Source organism: Geotrypetes seraphini, chromosome 6, assembly GCF_902459505.1.
Source record: "Geotrypetes seraphini chromosome 6, aGeoSer1.1, whole genome shotgun sequence".
Taxonomy (NCBI): Eukaryota; Metazoa; Chordata; class Amphibia; order Gymnophiona; family Dermophiidae; genus Geotrypetes; species Geotrypetes seraphini.
Genome location: NC_047089.1, coordinates 14,464,300 through 14,479,635, shown reverse-complemented (window position 1 = coordinate 14,479,635; position 15,336 = coordinate 14,464,300). Strand labels below are relative to the sequence as shown.

The 15,336-nt window shown below is 39.4% G+C and overlaps 1 protein-coding gene across 10 annotated transcripts in view; it reads right to left on the bottom strand.

The window, feature by feature from the left end:
* Positions 1-15,336, bottom strand: part of EMSY (EMSY transcriptional repressor, BRCA2 interacting) — a 140,348-nt gene that overhangs the window by 83,588 nt on the left and 41,424 nt on the right. For all 10 annotated transcript variants that reach the window (XM_033949278.1, XM_033949288.1, XM_033949284.1 and 7 more), the window contains one exon: positions 8,779-9,012. In XM_033949278.1, coding sequence (XP_033805169.1) covers positions 8,779-9,012 — 234 coding nt within the window. The remainder of the gene's footprint in view (positions 1-8,778; positions 9,013-15,336) is intronic.

Below are 15,336 nucleotides of genomic sequence, written 5' to 3'. Positions count from 1 at the left end.
ACCAAGGCATAAGTTTTGTGTTAAGCGGTTCCTGCTGTGTACTGCCATGGATGAATCTCTTCATAAAGGAGGTTAATATAACCCAAGAAATAAATTTATCCTGGATTAGACTCTGAACGGCCTCTTTTACAAAGCCGTGCTAGCAGCTGCCCTGTGCTAACGGCCCCGAAGCCCATAGAGATTTAAAGGGCTTCGGGGCTGTTGCCGTGCTTTAGAAAAGGGCTTTAGAAAAGAGGCAGCAAATGTTCCAACCAATAGCCTCCCTGTAATCTTCTGGATATGCTACTCTTCAAGCAATGGAAAAAGTCCCAAAGGTAAACCAACCAATTGGCGGACTTTTAGTAATAATTGTCTCCCCACTAGAGTATAGATATTGTGGTAAGGAGCTCTCAGATGCCTGCACTGACCAATAAGATAACTGATACAGCACAGTACCTTCTTAAAAAAATTTGATATATAAAATCATCTTTATTGTGAATTCATTCAAATATTGATATATTATGTAATAATCAGAAATAAAATCCCACCCCTTTTCCCCTCTAATCAAATATCTTATCATGGGAAAAGTTAATCATTCATTACAAAAATCTGTTAACGGTCCCCAGACTTTCTGAAATTTATTCACAATAAAGATGATTTTATGTATTATTGAATTGGGAGGGAGGGAGGGATGGGGGATTATTATATTCAATAAGAATGATATAAATTTAGATTTCTTACATAATATTTTAACATTATAGAATACTAATTTCCTAATGAAATGTTAAATTTGATGCTAATATGTGAGTTAATCAAGTGTGTATCTTTAAGTTTTATATGAGTTTAATTGATACACTTGTTGTAACATACAAAAATGAATAAAGAATTATAAAATAAATAAAAAAAAATTTGATATAATTGTTTTCTAGTAGTTTATGACACAGTGTTATAATGAGCATTATCTGTATTTATTGCAGCTTGAACACTTAGACCCCGGAAGAAGCCATTAATTGGCGAAATGGGTCCCGTCGGGCCAGCTGTTCATGTACCGGTTATAAGATAAGTGCCGCATGAAATATTAGGTAACAAAAATTTTATGCACGAATACAGGATGTCCGGGGCGGTACTTGGAGAGACCTCACAGGAAAGAGACTTGGGAGTTATGATCAACAAGTCGATGAAGCCATCCATACAATGTGTGGTGGCAACGAAAAGGGCAAACAGGGGGCGTGGCTTGGAGCGCGCACGATATGGCAGCTTAACCGCGGCGCTCCTTAGTCCCAGGCAACAAACTGAAAAAAATAAACTGTTTAATTTGCTCACCCGACCTGAAAATAACAAAAATCAACGTCGGAGATGGCAGCAATACGGCAAGGAAAGAATGAAAAACCTTCTACATCGGGAGTTTCGGCGAAAAGGTCAAAGGTCACTCCCGTGTCACCGTCGAATGTACCAATTCCGCTTGAAGCTGAAGAATTTAGTGAAAAATCTGATATCATGGCGGAATTATTTAATATTAAACTAATGCTAACTGATAATGCTAACAAACTATCAGAAGTAAAGGAAGAGCTGATCAATCTAAAACAGGAGATCCAAACTGAGAGACAGAGAATGTCTGTGATAGAGGAGAGAATCTGGCAGTTGGAAACTACCACACAAAAATATGAAGAGGAAAAGAAAGATGTTACTACCTTAAAAAATCAACTAATTGATATGGAGAATAGAGGAAAAAGAAAGAACATTAGAATCCTTGGTTTAGCTGAAAATCTTGAAGGTGGGGACCCCATTCAGTTTCTGGAAAATCTTTTGCCTAAACTGCTGCAGCTAAATTCTAAATGGCCGTTAGAGATAGAACGTGCCCACAGAATCCCCACAAGAAAACCATCAAACCAGACAGCTCCTAGACCTCTGATCTTCAAAGTATTAAGATACCAACAAGCATTTGAGATCTTAAAACTGGCAAAAGCAAATAAAAACCTAAACTATAAAGGATCTAAATTGATTATGGTCCCTGACTTTGCTAAATATACTGCAAACATAAGGAAACAATTCCTTACATTCAGACAGCAATTAAAAGAAAAGGGCTACATGTATGGTCTATACTATCCGTCCACAATGAGAATTTCTACTGGGAATAAATCTATCTACTTTCAAGATCCTGCAAAACTGAAATAATTTTTGACACAAGAAGAACCAATGTCTACTTGATAATACAATATAAAGGAAATTTTATCTAATAAAAGTAGATGGAAACAAAAAGAAGAAAAGAAGAGGAACCAATGTATATTTAAAATCAGAATAAAAGGAAAATATCATCTGAAGATAGAAACACATACAAGACTTTGCACTTTCTACAAGCACATACAGTTGAATGCTAAAATGCAGCTTTCCAGTAATGCGGATGTGAATACACATCTGAAGAAAGAAGATAGAAAATGCAAGATAAAACAAGAAAATAGAACATGATTAAAAAGAAAGAAGAAGACAATGATTACTAACAGAATGAATTATTTTTAAATGTTTCAAAATCTTTGATTTTATTCAATCCAAATTTAAAAAAAAAAAAAAAAATTTTATAATTTTTAATTAAATTATTATTGATATATTCGTTATTATGATATATATTATTTTTATAATATATATCAAATTATTTATAGAATTATTGCTTTCATATTTATTATTACTAATATTAATTGGGGGAAAAAAAAAATTTTTTTTTGGGAATTGTTTTAATGAGTGGGAAATCATTATAATTTAAACATTAATTATAGAATTTTATAGATATAAATATATATTTTATTTAATAATCTATTCATATTATAATGAATGATGAAATTTTAAAATGTTAAGAATGAATTTATTGAAATTTTTAACACTATCTTAATAAGAACTGATATATTTAATTTATATAAACGAATATTTGATTTATGCGAAATAGAGATATATATATATATATTGAATTATTATAGGGGTAACATATTAATTATATCTAAGATATGAATTATAATATACAATGGAATTATTAGAAAAGGGAAAATGAATAATAAGGTGGGTAAGAAATATCGAATATATCCAATCAAAGATTATATTTAAAATAATATATGAATGATTAGTTGCCTGGGGGAAGGGAATTAGGTTTTGCATGACCAATGTGTGTTCCAGGTCAAACATTGATAATGGGAGGGTGGGGTGGGAAAATAAAGGGTGGGAATGGGGATCAATATATATTAATTGTGCTAGGATCTAATCATGTATATTATTATAGAATATTGGTTAAAATTTAATTATAAATAAGATGGATATTAAAATTTATTCTATGAATGTCAATGGTTTAAATCATCCTATTAAGAAGAAGAAAATATTATCGTTCCTAAAAAATCAAAATGCGGACATCTACTTCATTCAAGAGACGCATCTTTCTGAAATTGAATCTAAAAAGCTATCTGGGGGTTGGATTTCTAAATGTTTATTTGCACCGGCTTTAAAGAAAAAAGCTGGAGTGGCTATTCTGATAAACAAAAAATGTAATGCGAATTTCAAATTAATAAATTATGACCCCTTAGGTAGATGGATGCATGTCAAAATGGATCTGGGAAATACTACCATGGATTTATTCAATTTATATGCTCCTAATACGAATCAAATGGAGTTTTTCAAACAAATTCAACAATTACTTTTACCACTGGCTACATCTAATTTAATAGTAGCAGGAGATTTCAATGCTGTAATGGATCCAATTTTGGATAAAAAACCAAGTAGAATTATGAAATCATTAGGTTTAGATAATTTGATTCAATCTTGCGACTTAGTAGATATATGGCGTATCCTTCATTTTAATGATCAGGAATTTTCTTTTTGTTCTCAGGTCCACAAATCCTTTTCACGAATTGATTATATATTTGTTTCTAATAACTTAGCGCAGCGTGTGTTAAAAGCAGTTATAGATCCTATTATAATTTCGGATCATGCTGGTGTGTGGATTAATCTTCAAAATTATGATATTGAACATTTCAACTCAATTTGGAGATTTAATAATACTTTTTTAGCGGATTCAAATTTCCTCGAAGAATTTAAATTAAAAATACAAGAATTTTTTCAAATTAATGATTCGGATAATATTAATGTTGAAATTTTATGGGATGCTTTTAAAGCAACAATGAGAGGAAATATTATTTCATACGCAGCATATATTAATAAACAACATAAAAAAGTTTCTTGAATTAGAAAAACAAATTAAGATATTAGAAAATAAATTAATTGAAAAATGGGAAAATAATACATTACAAGATTTATTAAAACTAAAAGTTAAATATAATGAGATTTCTTCTCAATTTGTGAGAAAAGATTTATTCAATAGACAAATTCAATTTTATGGAAATTCAAATAAAGCTGGGAAATTATTAGCAAACTTTCTTAAAGCAAAAAAAAGAAAATCCAAGATTATTGCAATAAAAGATATACAAGGTAATACACACACTAACAATAAAGATATTTTAAGACAGTTTCTTGATTTTTATAAAGATTTATATTCTTCCGAATCTTATGAAAATAAAGAACAAGATGGACAAAAATTTTTAAATTCATTTATTGGACCAAATGTTCCAGATCATATAAAAAGAAGTTTAGAAGAACCTATATCTTTAAAAGAAATAGAATCAGCATTGAAGTCTCTTAGAGTTGGATCCGCTCCGGGTGGTGATGGTTATACGGTTGAATTTTATAAATCATTTCAAAACATTATTTTACCATATCTATTAAAATTGTATCAATATCAAATGAATAATGGAAATATATCAGGTACTATGGCTGATTCACTAATCATTGTCTTACCAAAACCAAACAAAGATCCTACCTTGGTTTCAAATTACAGGCCTATTTCCTTATTAAATGTAGATGGTAAATTAATTTCTAAAGTACTAGCAATAAGATTGGCAAAAGCTCTTCCTTTCATTATTGATGTACATCAAACAGGATTCATTGCTAAAAGACATTCATCACACAACACTAGACTAGCATTTCACTCTTTAAATTTAGCAAAAGATATGAATGATCCAACTTTTATGCTATCTTTAGATGCAGAAAAAGCATTTGATAGAGTAGAATGGAAATTTATGTATCAAGCTCTAGAATGGTTTGGAATAGGACCCGATTTTATTAAAATGATTCAGACTTTGTATAGCTCTCCTGGTGCAAGATTATATATAAATAACAATTTATCAGATAGATTTAACTTGCAAAGGGGAGTTAGACAAGGATGTCCTTTGTCCCCCTTACTTTTTGATATTGTTTTAGAACCCTTGTTAATTGCAATTAATCAAACTAAGGAGATAAAGGGAATCCCATTTTCTTACTGGGAATATAAACTTTCTGCATATGCAGACGATATCTTATTATATTTAAGAGAACCGGGGAATACTATTCCAAGTTTACTTAATCTTCTAGAGGAATTTGGAAAATTTTCTGGATATAAAATTAATTGGAGTAAATCAGAAATTCTTCCAATTAATGTTCACTGCACCAAAGGATTATTTGATTCATATTCATTTATCTGGAAAGAAGAAGGATTAAAATATTTAGGAATTATGATCAAAAATACAATTGAAGATACAGTCAAAGAAAATGAAAAACTTTTATTGAAAAAAATTACAGAAATGTGTGAACAATGGAATCCTTTACATCTTTCATGGTGGGGAAGAGTTCAAACAATTAAAATGATGATATTGCCTGTGGTTTGTTATCAAATGAGTATGATACCAATATTTTTTCAGGGGTCCTTTTATAAAAAATTAAACAATATTATTACAAAATTTGTTTGGTTTGGGAAAAGACCCAGAATTGCTTTAGTATCTTTACAAAGACCAATTACGGAGGGAGGGGTAAATTTTCCAAATTTTTATAGGTACCATCAAGCCTATATTCTAAGACAGGGTATGTATTGGATCCTCCCAGATCTCATGGAGAATGTACCAGATTGGCTATATTTAGAATGGCGGCTCCTGTTCCCATTACATTTAGATCAATTAATTAGTATAACAATGCCTAGAAGATACAAAGATAACAGAATATTATTAGACACTTGGAAAACATTAAGATATATAAGTAACCTATCACCAGATCCAATTAGTAAATCACTAAATCAATCTATTTGGATAAACTCCAGGATCAGAATTGGTGGATTTAAGATCGTCTGGAAACAATGGATAAGTGCAGGTATACGAACATTAAATGATGTTATTTCAGAAGGTTCACTGCTTAGTTTTTCACAATTGCAAAATAAATTTGGCTTAAATAAATCACAATATTTTAAATGGATGCAATTGAAGCAGGCCATTCAGGTAGGGTTCCCTGAATGGAAAAATCTTAATACTCAATATAGTCTGCAGGTTTTATGTTTCCAAGCGGATTTCTTGGGTCACCAAGCCGCAAAATGGTACAAATTGATATATGGATTTTTAAATAAAAAAAAGAAAACTGGTCTTAGGGATATTTGGAGTATTGAGATTGGACAGACAATTTCTGCGTCTCAATGGCCACGATTCTGGTCCTGGAGATTAAAATCTACAAAGTCAGCATCTATGAGTCAAACATGGATGTTTTTATTACATAGAGTGTTATGGACCCCTACGCGCCTGCAAAAGATAGATAATACTAGATCCAATAGATGCTGGCATTGTAAAATAGAAATAGGGACGTTAGACCACTTAATTTTTTTTTGTCCCTGTATAAATGCCTTTTGGAAACTAATTTGGCCCCAAATTAATAAATTACTAGAGAATCATGTAGGACTCTCATATGACACCATATTATTTGGAACTGCAATGAGAACTCAGAGTCCGATCTCAGCAAATAATAACAAATTACTATTAATATTGACAGGAGTCGCCATACAACAAATCACTCAAAATTGGAAAGACTATACCAAATTAAATTATACGTTCTGGTGGAACTCTGTCTGTTATATATATAAAATGGAAAAAATACTAGCATTACAAAATGGAAATCTTCATAATTTCAAGAAAATTTGGCAACCATTGACTAATTATTCTAATGATTAGACTTCTTAGCACAATTACAGTAATTATATAAGAATGGGGTGGGTTATTGTATAATTTTTGGAAATAATATTTATAAAAATGGGGAGGGATTTATAACTTCTGATTATATATAATTTATAATATATACTGTTTATAAATTAAGTTTTATTAATGACAGATACAATGATATATAGTAATTAATTATATTACTTGTGAATCAATTATTGTAAAGATGAAAATTAATAAATAAAAATTTTTTAAAAAAAGAAAAGGGCAAACAGAATGCTAGGAATGATAAAGAAGGGGATCACGAACAGATTGGAGAAGGTTATCATGCCGCTGTACTGGGCCATGGTGTGCCCTCACCTGGAGTACTGCGTCCAACACTGGTCGCCGTACATGAAGGAGGACACAGTACTACTCGAAAGGGTCCAGAGAAGAGCAACTAAGATGGTTAAGGGGCTGGAGGAGTTGCCGTACAGTGAAAGATTAGAGAAACTGAGCCTTTTCTCCCTCGAACAGAGGAGATTGAGACATTCAAGGTACTGAAGGGAATAGACTTGGTAGATAAGGACAGGTTGTTCACCCTCTCCAAGGTAGAGAGAACGAGAGGGCACTCTCTAAAATTGAAAGGGGATAGATTCCATACGAACGTAAGGAAGTTCTTCTTCACTCAGAGTGGTAGAAAACTGGAATGCTCTTCTGGAGCCTGTCGTAGGGGAAAACACCCTCCAGGGATTCATGACAAAGTTAGACAAATTCCTGCTGAACCAGAACGTACACAGGTAGGGCTAGTCTCAGTTAGGGCGCTGGTCTTTCACCAAGGGCCGCTGCGTGAGCAGACTGCTGGGCACAATGGACCATTGGTCTGACCCAACAGCGGCAATTCTTATGTTCTTATGTAAGCTTTAAATTAATGGTTTATAAAAAAAAGATTTACTAGAGTAGGTGGTTAAACGAAGCTCGATGAAAGAAACTGAATCAATTTTCTTATTGGTGAGCGCAGGCATTCGAGTGCTCCTTACCACAATATCTATACTCTAGCGGGGAGACAATAGTTACCAAAAATCCGCGGATTGTAATCCACCTAGAATCGCAAGGTATTGGCGGAATAAAAGAAATTAATGCAATGCAATTAGTGTGGTGAACAAAAGTACATTTTCTATAAAACCAAATTAATTCTACTAGAGAATGACACAGTGGCAGTTACCCGTGGCTAGCCGCGGTAACCTGCCGAAACGGTGAGGGGGTGGGAGGGAAGTGTTCACTGCGGGCACGGGGACAAGTCCATCCATCGCCCCGTGGAGCGGTGAATGGCCTTGTCCCCGCAGTTAAGGGAGGGAAGGCGCGTGGCCACCGATCACGCGCTGCCCCCTCCCTCCGGCCTAATCTATCTCCCTCCCTCCCCTTTACCTTCACGGCGCTTTAGTAAAGAAACTTACTGAAGCCGGCGAAGCCTGCCTGCCTGCAGTCATGTGTGTGGGTGGAAGCTTCTCCTCTGACGCAGCTTCCGGATGCGTCAGAGGAGAAGCTTCAACTCACACACACGCGACTGCAGGCACAGGCAGGCAGTCTCCGCCGGCTTCAGTACATTTCTTTACTAAAGCGCCGCGAAGGTAAGGGGGAGGGAGGGAGATTCTCAAGCCGCTGAAGGGCGGTGAGGTGGCGAGAGGGAAGGGTGGATACTGCGGGGACGGGGCTGTGAAGGGGACAGCGGGGACGAGGACAGATTTTTTCCCTGTGTCATTCTCTAAATTCTACTTACCGGATTCCTGCTTGATCTGTATGGTGGGCTTGATGCTGGGTACTACTTGCTGCTGCTGTGACACCGGAGAAGACACTGTCAGCTGCTGCGTTTGCTGAGGCACTTGGTGCAGTTGCTGCTTAAGTAGCTGCTGATGCTGCTTTGGAAACTGGGCCAGAATCTGAGTTGGGGAACCCACCAGACTCTTAGGGGATGGAAGTCTTGATGCAACTTTGATGGCAGATGAGGACACTCCTGTAACACAGACAAAAATCCTTACTGTAACCTAGGATTGCAGAGAACTAAAGGTAGAGAAAGCCAGATTCAAACGGAACATTTACTGCTATTCCCCGATTGTGAACCAGGGAACGAAAGACCTGAAAGTTCACTTTTCCTACTGACAGTTTTTGTCAACTGAGCAGGTTCAAATCTGGTCAACATATTAAAAAATAAAAAATAAAGATATAGCATAATTAGAAAAGGTTCAAAGAAGAGTGACCAAAATGATAAAGGGGATGGAATTCCTCTTGTATGAGCAAAGACTAAAGAGGTTAGCGCTCTTCAGGTTGGAAAAGAAACGGATGAGGAGAGATATCATGGAAGTCTACAAAATCCTGAGTGGCATAGAATAAGTACAAGTGAATCCGTTTTTTACTCCATCAAAAATTACAAAGACTAGGGGACACGAAGTTACAGGGAGGAAGTATTTTTTTCAATAGAATAGTTAAGCTCTGGAACACGTTGCTAAAGGATATGGTGTCAGCAGTTGACATGGATAGTTTAAAAAAAAAAAAAAAAAAGGTTTGGACAAGTTCCTGGAGGAAAAGTCCATAGTCTGCTATTGAGATGGACATGGGGAAAGCCAATGCTTGTCCTGAAATTGGTAGCATGGAATGTTGCTACTATTTGGGGTTTTATTATATAGAAAAGCCTTAAACATCAACCCTATAAATGCAAACAATAGATAGAGGGAAGATAATTCAATAGATGTATGGAATGATTAAACCATCGATTCTAACAACATTCATAACTGAGCTCAAGGCCATAATAGCATCTAATATATCAAATCTAAATCAAAACATTCTAAAGATATCTTCATAAATGTTCAAATTATAATTGAAATTGAGTCATAATTCTTATTGAGTATTTAAAGAAAACTGTGGTGGACATATCATAAATGATACAGACTTCAATCTTTGGAACCTCTTATGATGTATACCATTCCAAGTTCCTGTCTTGTATATTGTTATAATCATTTATGTCCACCACCCTCTACCAACAAATTAATTAATCTATTTAATTTGATTTGATACTCTATGATTATTATAGTCACTAAATGTATTAAATTTACTATTTGGGGTTTTGCCAGGTATTTGTGACCTGGATTGGCTACTGTGGAAACAGGGTACTGGGCTAGATGGACCAGTGGTCTGACCCAGTAAGGTTCTTCTTATGTTCTCAACTCTCTACTGCCTTGAGTACAGACTTTACTAATCCACATTAGCTTGCATTTATGCGTTTTGTACTTAGTTAGTAAATAGGCACGATTGAGAGTATTGGCTATTAAACTGCATTAAGACATTAATCTTGTCTTTGCAAGAAGCCCTCTTGAGCACAGTCACCTAATTTACATGAATGTAATTTTCTTTAAGCTCGAATAAGAAAAAGCAATTAAACCTAAACTTGCTTTCTGGGTAAGTAACCTCAGCCCATAAGAAATACTTACAAATATATATAGTGTTGCAATTATGTAGATAGCTTTTAAATACCTTACTACTACTAATCATTCCTATAGCTCTATTAGACATATGCAGTGCTGTACATCAAGACACAGAAGAGACAGTCCCTGCTCAAAAGAGCATACAATCTAGTCAAGACAAACTGGACAAGAATGGCCATCAATACATTGTGCTCAGGTGGGAGAATTACAGAGGGAATGATAAGACAGATATTGGTGCTTAGAAGGTGGGTTGTAGTTTGGAACTGAAAGCATCTTCAAAGAAATGGGCTTTGAGTCTGGATAATGATTTTATTATAAAATAAACCATTACAATGCCTGAGACTGTGCACGATAAGAGTTATGAGGCTCATCTGTTAATTGTATTTCCTCAAGTCCCTCCTGACCAGTCAAGATGATTGGGTTTGCAGGTGGAAAAAGAGAACTGATGTCGTACTATTAGGTCCCTGTGCAGCCCCTGGACACTCAGGGGTTTATTTTCAAAGCACTTAAACACAAAAAGTACCATAGGTTTCCATGGTACTTTGTTTGACCAAATGCTCAATATTTATTCTATTCAACCAGATAAACTTTAACTCCGTAAGATCTAAACTAACCACAACTCTAGACAATCTTTAGCAACAAACAGAACAAATTCATACGATGGACTGGAGTGTGCCAGTAGAAAAACTTAATTCCAGATTTTGCTTGTCATTTTTTATTTTTTAAGGTGACTCATAATCTAACACTGTTTCTGCAGAAAGCCACCAACACTACCATGGAATATACAAATTGAGAAAGGGGGAAGGGGCGGGGGTTCTGGACTGATCTGGCAAAAAACTCAAGAGAGAAAAATTAGCAGGTAAGCCTAATTTAACACCTTCCTTATGTTCTTATGTCACTAGACCAGTTCAGATGTTTGGGATGCTCCAAAGCAGCGTATAAATAGGGCAGGACCAAGCAAGTCCCATTGTCTGAACTCCACATTCCAAATGCATACGTTTGGCCTATACTGTATAATACCATGCAAAGAACATAAGCGTTACCAAACGGAATAATATGTTCCACCAAGGAAACTGTTTGTCATTGAATGAGCCCTTAACCTCTCCATATAGAATGTCCCTATGGAATGCCAGGAGTTCTCCTCCTTTGGATCCTCAAAATAAAGTAAAGTTCCCTTTTCTCCAGGAGAAACCAGAACTACAGCATGCTACTCAACTAAGCTGTCCAGAGTTTGCCTGACTGCTCCCGCCTTGAACTGAGAGTGACATGTAGATTCGACAAAGGAGTCGGGAAGAGGACAAGCAAAACTCTATGGTATATCCCTCTTGAATATCATCTACAGTTCAAAAGTCCTCTATGATGTAGGCTCAGCTCTGGTGAAAGAAGGAGAAATTAGGTTCTTACCTGCTAATTTACTTTCTTTTAGCTTCTCCAGACCAGTAGAGGTTAATCTTTACGAATGGTATATATCCAATCATGACCAGCAGGTGGAGACTGAAAACAAAACTGTGGGACAGTATATAATATACTCCCTTCTCTATTTACATCAGTCTGCCAAATAGCCAAGCAGAACTAAGAACTGGAAAACAGAAAGAAAACAATACTCCAAACAGGAGTAACAAATAACATACCCAAATGCTGTTTGGAAAATGCAGAGGAGAAATACCAGAAGGAAAAATGTCCCCACAGCTCGCCAGCTAAGCCAGCCGAGCCACAGCCGCTGTTTTTTAATTCTCCCCGGCCATAGAAAAATACTAGAACCCGCAGCAAAAAACAAAAACTGCCCGCGAAACAGCCCCAACAACAACAACAACAACAGACAGGGTGGGGACCTCTACTGGTCTGGAGAAGCTAAAAGAAGTAAATTAGCAGGTAAGAACCTAATTTCTCCTTCTTTAGCACTCTCCAGACCAGTAGAGGTTAATCTTTACGAATGGGATGTACCAAAGCAGTCCCTCACACGGGCGGGACCCCCGAAGGGCTGACACCAGAACACACACACCGAACACCGCGTCCTGACGCGCCAGAACATCTACCCGAAAGAGTCTGACAAAGGAATACAAGGAAGACCAAACCGCAGCCTTACAAATGTCCACTGGAGGCACAAGCGACGACTCAGCCCAAGAAGCCGCCTGACCCCGAGTAGAATGAGCTTTGAGAAACTCCGGAACGGGCTGCTGCCCCAGAAGAGAAGCGGAAGCAATAGTCTCCTTGATCTAGCATGCAATAGTAGCCCTAGAAGCGCCAGCCCCCCTAAGAGGACCAGTCAGAAGGACAAAGAGATGATTTTATTTCCTGATCTCCTGGGTCCGTTGCACATAAGAGTGAAGGACCCGACCAACATCCAACTTGCTCAGCTGTCTCTGCTCAGAAGAGCCCTCCCAACTACCCAAGACCGGGAGGACCACAGATTGATTGACATGAAAAGGAAAAACTACTTTCGGCAGAAAAGGAAGGAACAGGACTCAAGACAACCTGCTCCCTAGGCCATCTTGCAAGAACTCTAGGATGTTAGGCACAGAAACGCGAAGAGAGACCACTCCCCGCCCTGGCACCACCCCTCAAAGAAGTGCCAAATCCACACAGAAGCCTGAGAGGTAGAAAGCCTCCAGGACCCCAAGAGTGTAGAAATCACCCTATCTGAATACTCCTTCTTACCAAGGCGACCCCTTTCAAAAGCCAAGCCGTAAGACAGAAGGGAGACGGGTCGAACATAGGAATGGGACCCTGCATCAGAAGGTCGTCCAAGGGAGGCAGAGGAAGAGGATCCGCCACCAGAGTGTCACCAGATCTGCGTATCACGGATGCCGAGGCCAATCTGGAGCCACCAGAACCGGATGGCGAACAATGCGGAGAAGAACTCTGCCCACTAATGGCCACGGAGGGAACATGCACAACAGCCCCTCTGTTGGCCATGGTTGAACCAGAGCATCCAGACCCTCAGCCAGTCCATCCCTGCGACGACTGAAGAAGCGGAACACCTCGGCATTGCCACTCGTGGCCGTCAGGTCCATCAGGGACTGACCCCAAGCCTGCATTATCAACTGAAAAGCCACAGGGCTGAGACACCACTCTCTGTGATCTAAGATGTGACTGAGGAAGTTCGCCTGAACATTCTCCACCCCGACCATGTGAGAGGCCGAGAGGTCCAGAAGGCGTTACTCCGCCCCAAAGCATGAGCCGAGCCGCCTCCTCTGCCACCTGAGCGCTCTTGGTGCCTCAACAATTGACATAAGCCACCGCTGTGGCATTGTCAGACCGGACTCTGACCGACTTGCCCATCAAGAGGGAGCAGAAGGCTAACAGCGCCAGAGGGACGGCTCTGGTCTCCAACATGTTGATCGACCAGGACGCCTCCTCCATGGACCAGGTGCCCTGAGCTGAGTGACCTAGACACTGAGCCCCCCCAACCGAGGAGACTGGCATCCGTGAGAAGCACCGTCCACTGTGATAGATCCAGACTCATCCTCTGGACCAGATGAGAGGTCTGGAGCCACCAAAGAAGACTGCAGCGCGCCAAGCCTCGCAGAGGGACAGGGACCTCCAAACTGAGCCTCTGGAGTGACCATCTACGGAGCAGAGCATACTGAAGAGACACATGTGGGCCCGCGCCCACCTCACAACATCCAGGAACGCTGTCATCGACCCCAAGACTTGGAGGAAATCCTGCGCCCGAGGACACCGGGACGCCAAAAGAAGGCGAATCTGAGATTGCAATTTGCTTACCCGGGCCTCTGGAAGGAAGACCTTCCCCAAGGAGGTGTCGAACAGAACCCCAAGGTACTCCAGATGCTGAGCGGGGACCAACCGACTCTTGGAAAGGTTGACCACCCAGCCCAGTGACCGGAGAAACTCAACCACCCGAGCCGTAACTCGGGCGCTCTCCTGCAACGACTTTGCCCGAAACAACCAGTCATCCCAGAAGGGGTGCACCAGAATGCCCTCTGACTGCAATGCCGCCGTGACGACCACCATCAACTTGGCGAACGTCCGGGGAGTCGTGGCCAGGCCCAAGGGAAGCACACAGAACCGATAGTGCAGACCCAATATCGCAAAGAAAGAGCTGAGGAGAGGCCCGAATGGAAACAGGCAAGTAGGCCTCCGCCAGAGCGAGAGAAGTCAGGAACTCCCCCGGCTGAACCGCCAGAAGGACAGACTGCAGTGTGTCCATGCGAATAAAAGGGAATTCTGAGAGTCCTGTTGACCTCAGTTTAAACCAAGGATGGGCCGAAAGGTCCCCTCCCTTTAGGGCCCCATAAAGGAAATGGCGTACCAGCCGATACCGCACTCCTGAGGGGACACTGGACAACTGCTTTGAGATCTAGCAAGCGCTGAAGGGTCTGGCGAAAGGCTAGCGTCTCCAATGCCACTTGACATGGAGAGGCTAGATATGATCCGGCAGAGAGCGGGCAAAATTCAAGTACATAACCGTCCCGCACCACCACCAGGACCCACTGATCGGACGTGATCTTGGCCCACTTGGGAAACAAGTTGCAAAGCCGGGCACCCACGGGAACCAAAGGGGGCGCCGGCAAAGAGACATCGCGCAGGACGGGCAGCAGGGGAACCGGGGGGAAACTCCCAGCCCCCCGACGGGCCCCCTGAAAAGACTGCATGCGCTAAGCCAACCAACCCCGGGGAAAAACCGGAAGCCTGGAAAGAAGCAGTCCCATGCCCCAGGCGAAACTTGCGAAATTCCCGCAGACGCCCCCGGGCAATGCCAACCCGAGATGCCGGGCGGGCACGGTCCTCAGGCAGACGGGGCACCTCAGAGTCCGTCAGAGTCTGAACCACCGGATCTAAGTCCTCTCTAAACAAAAAACAACCCCCGAAAGGGAAATTTTGGGAAGTTCAGTTTT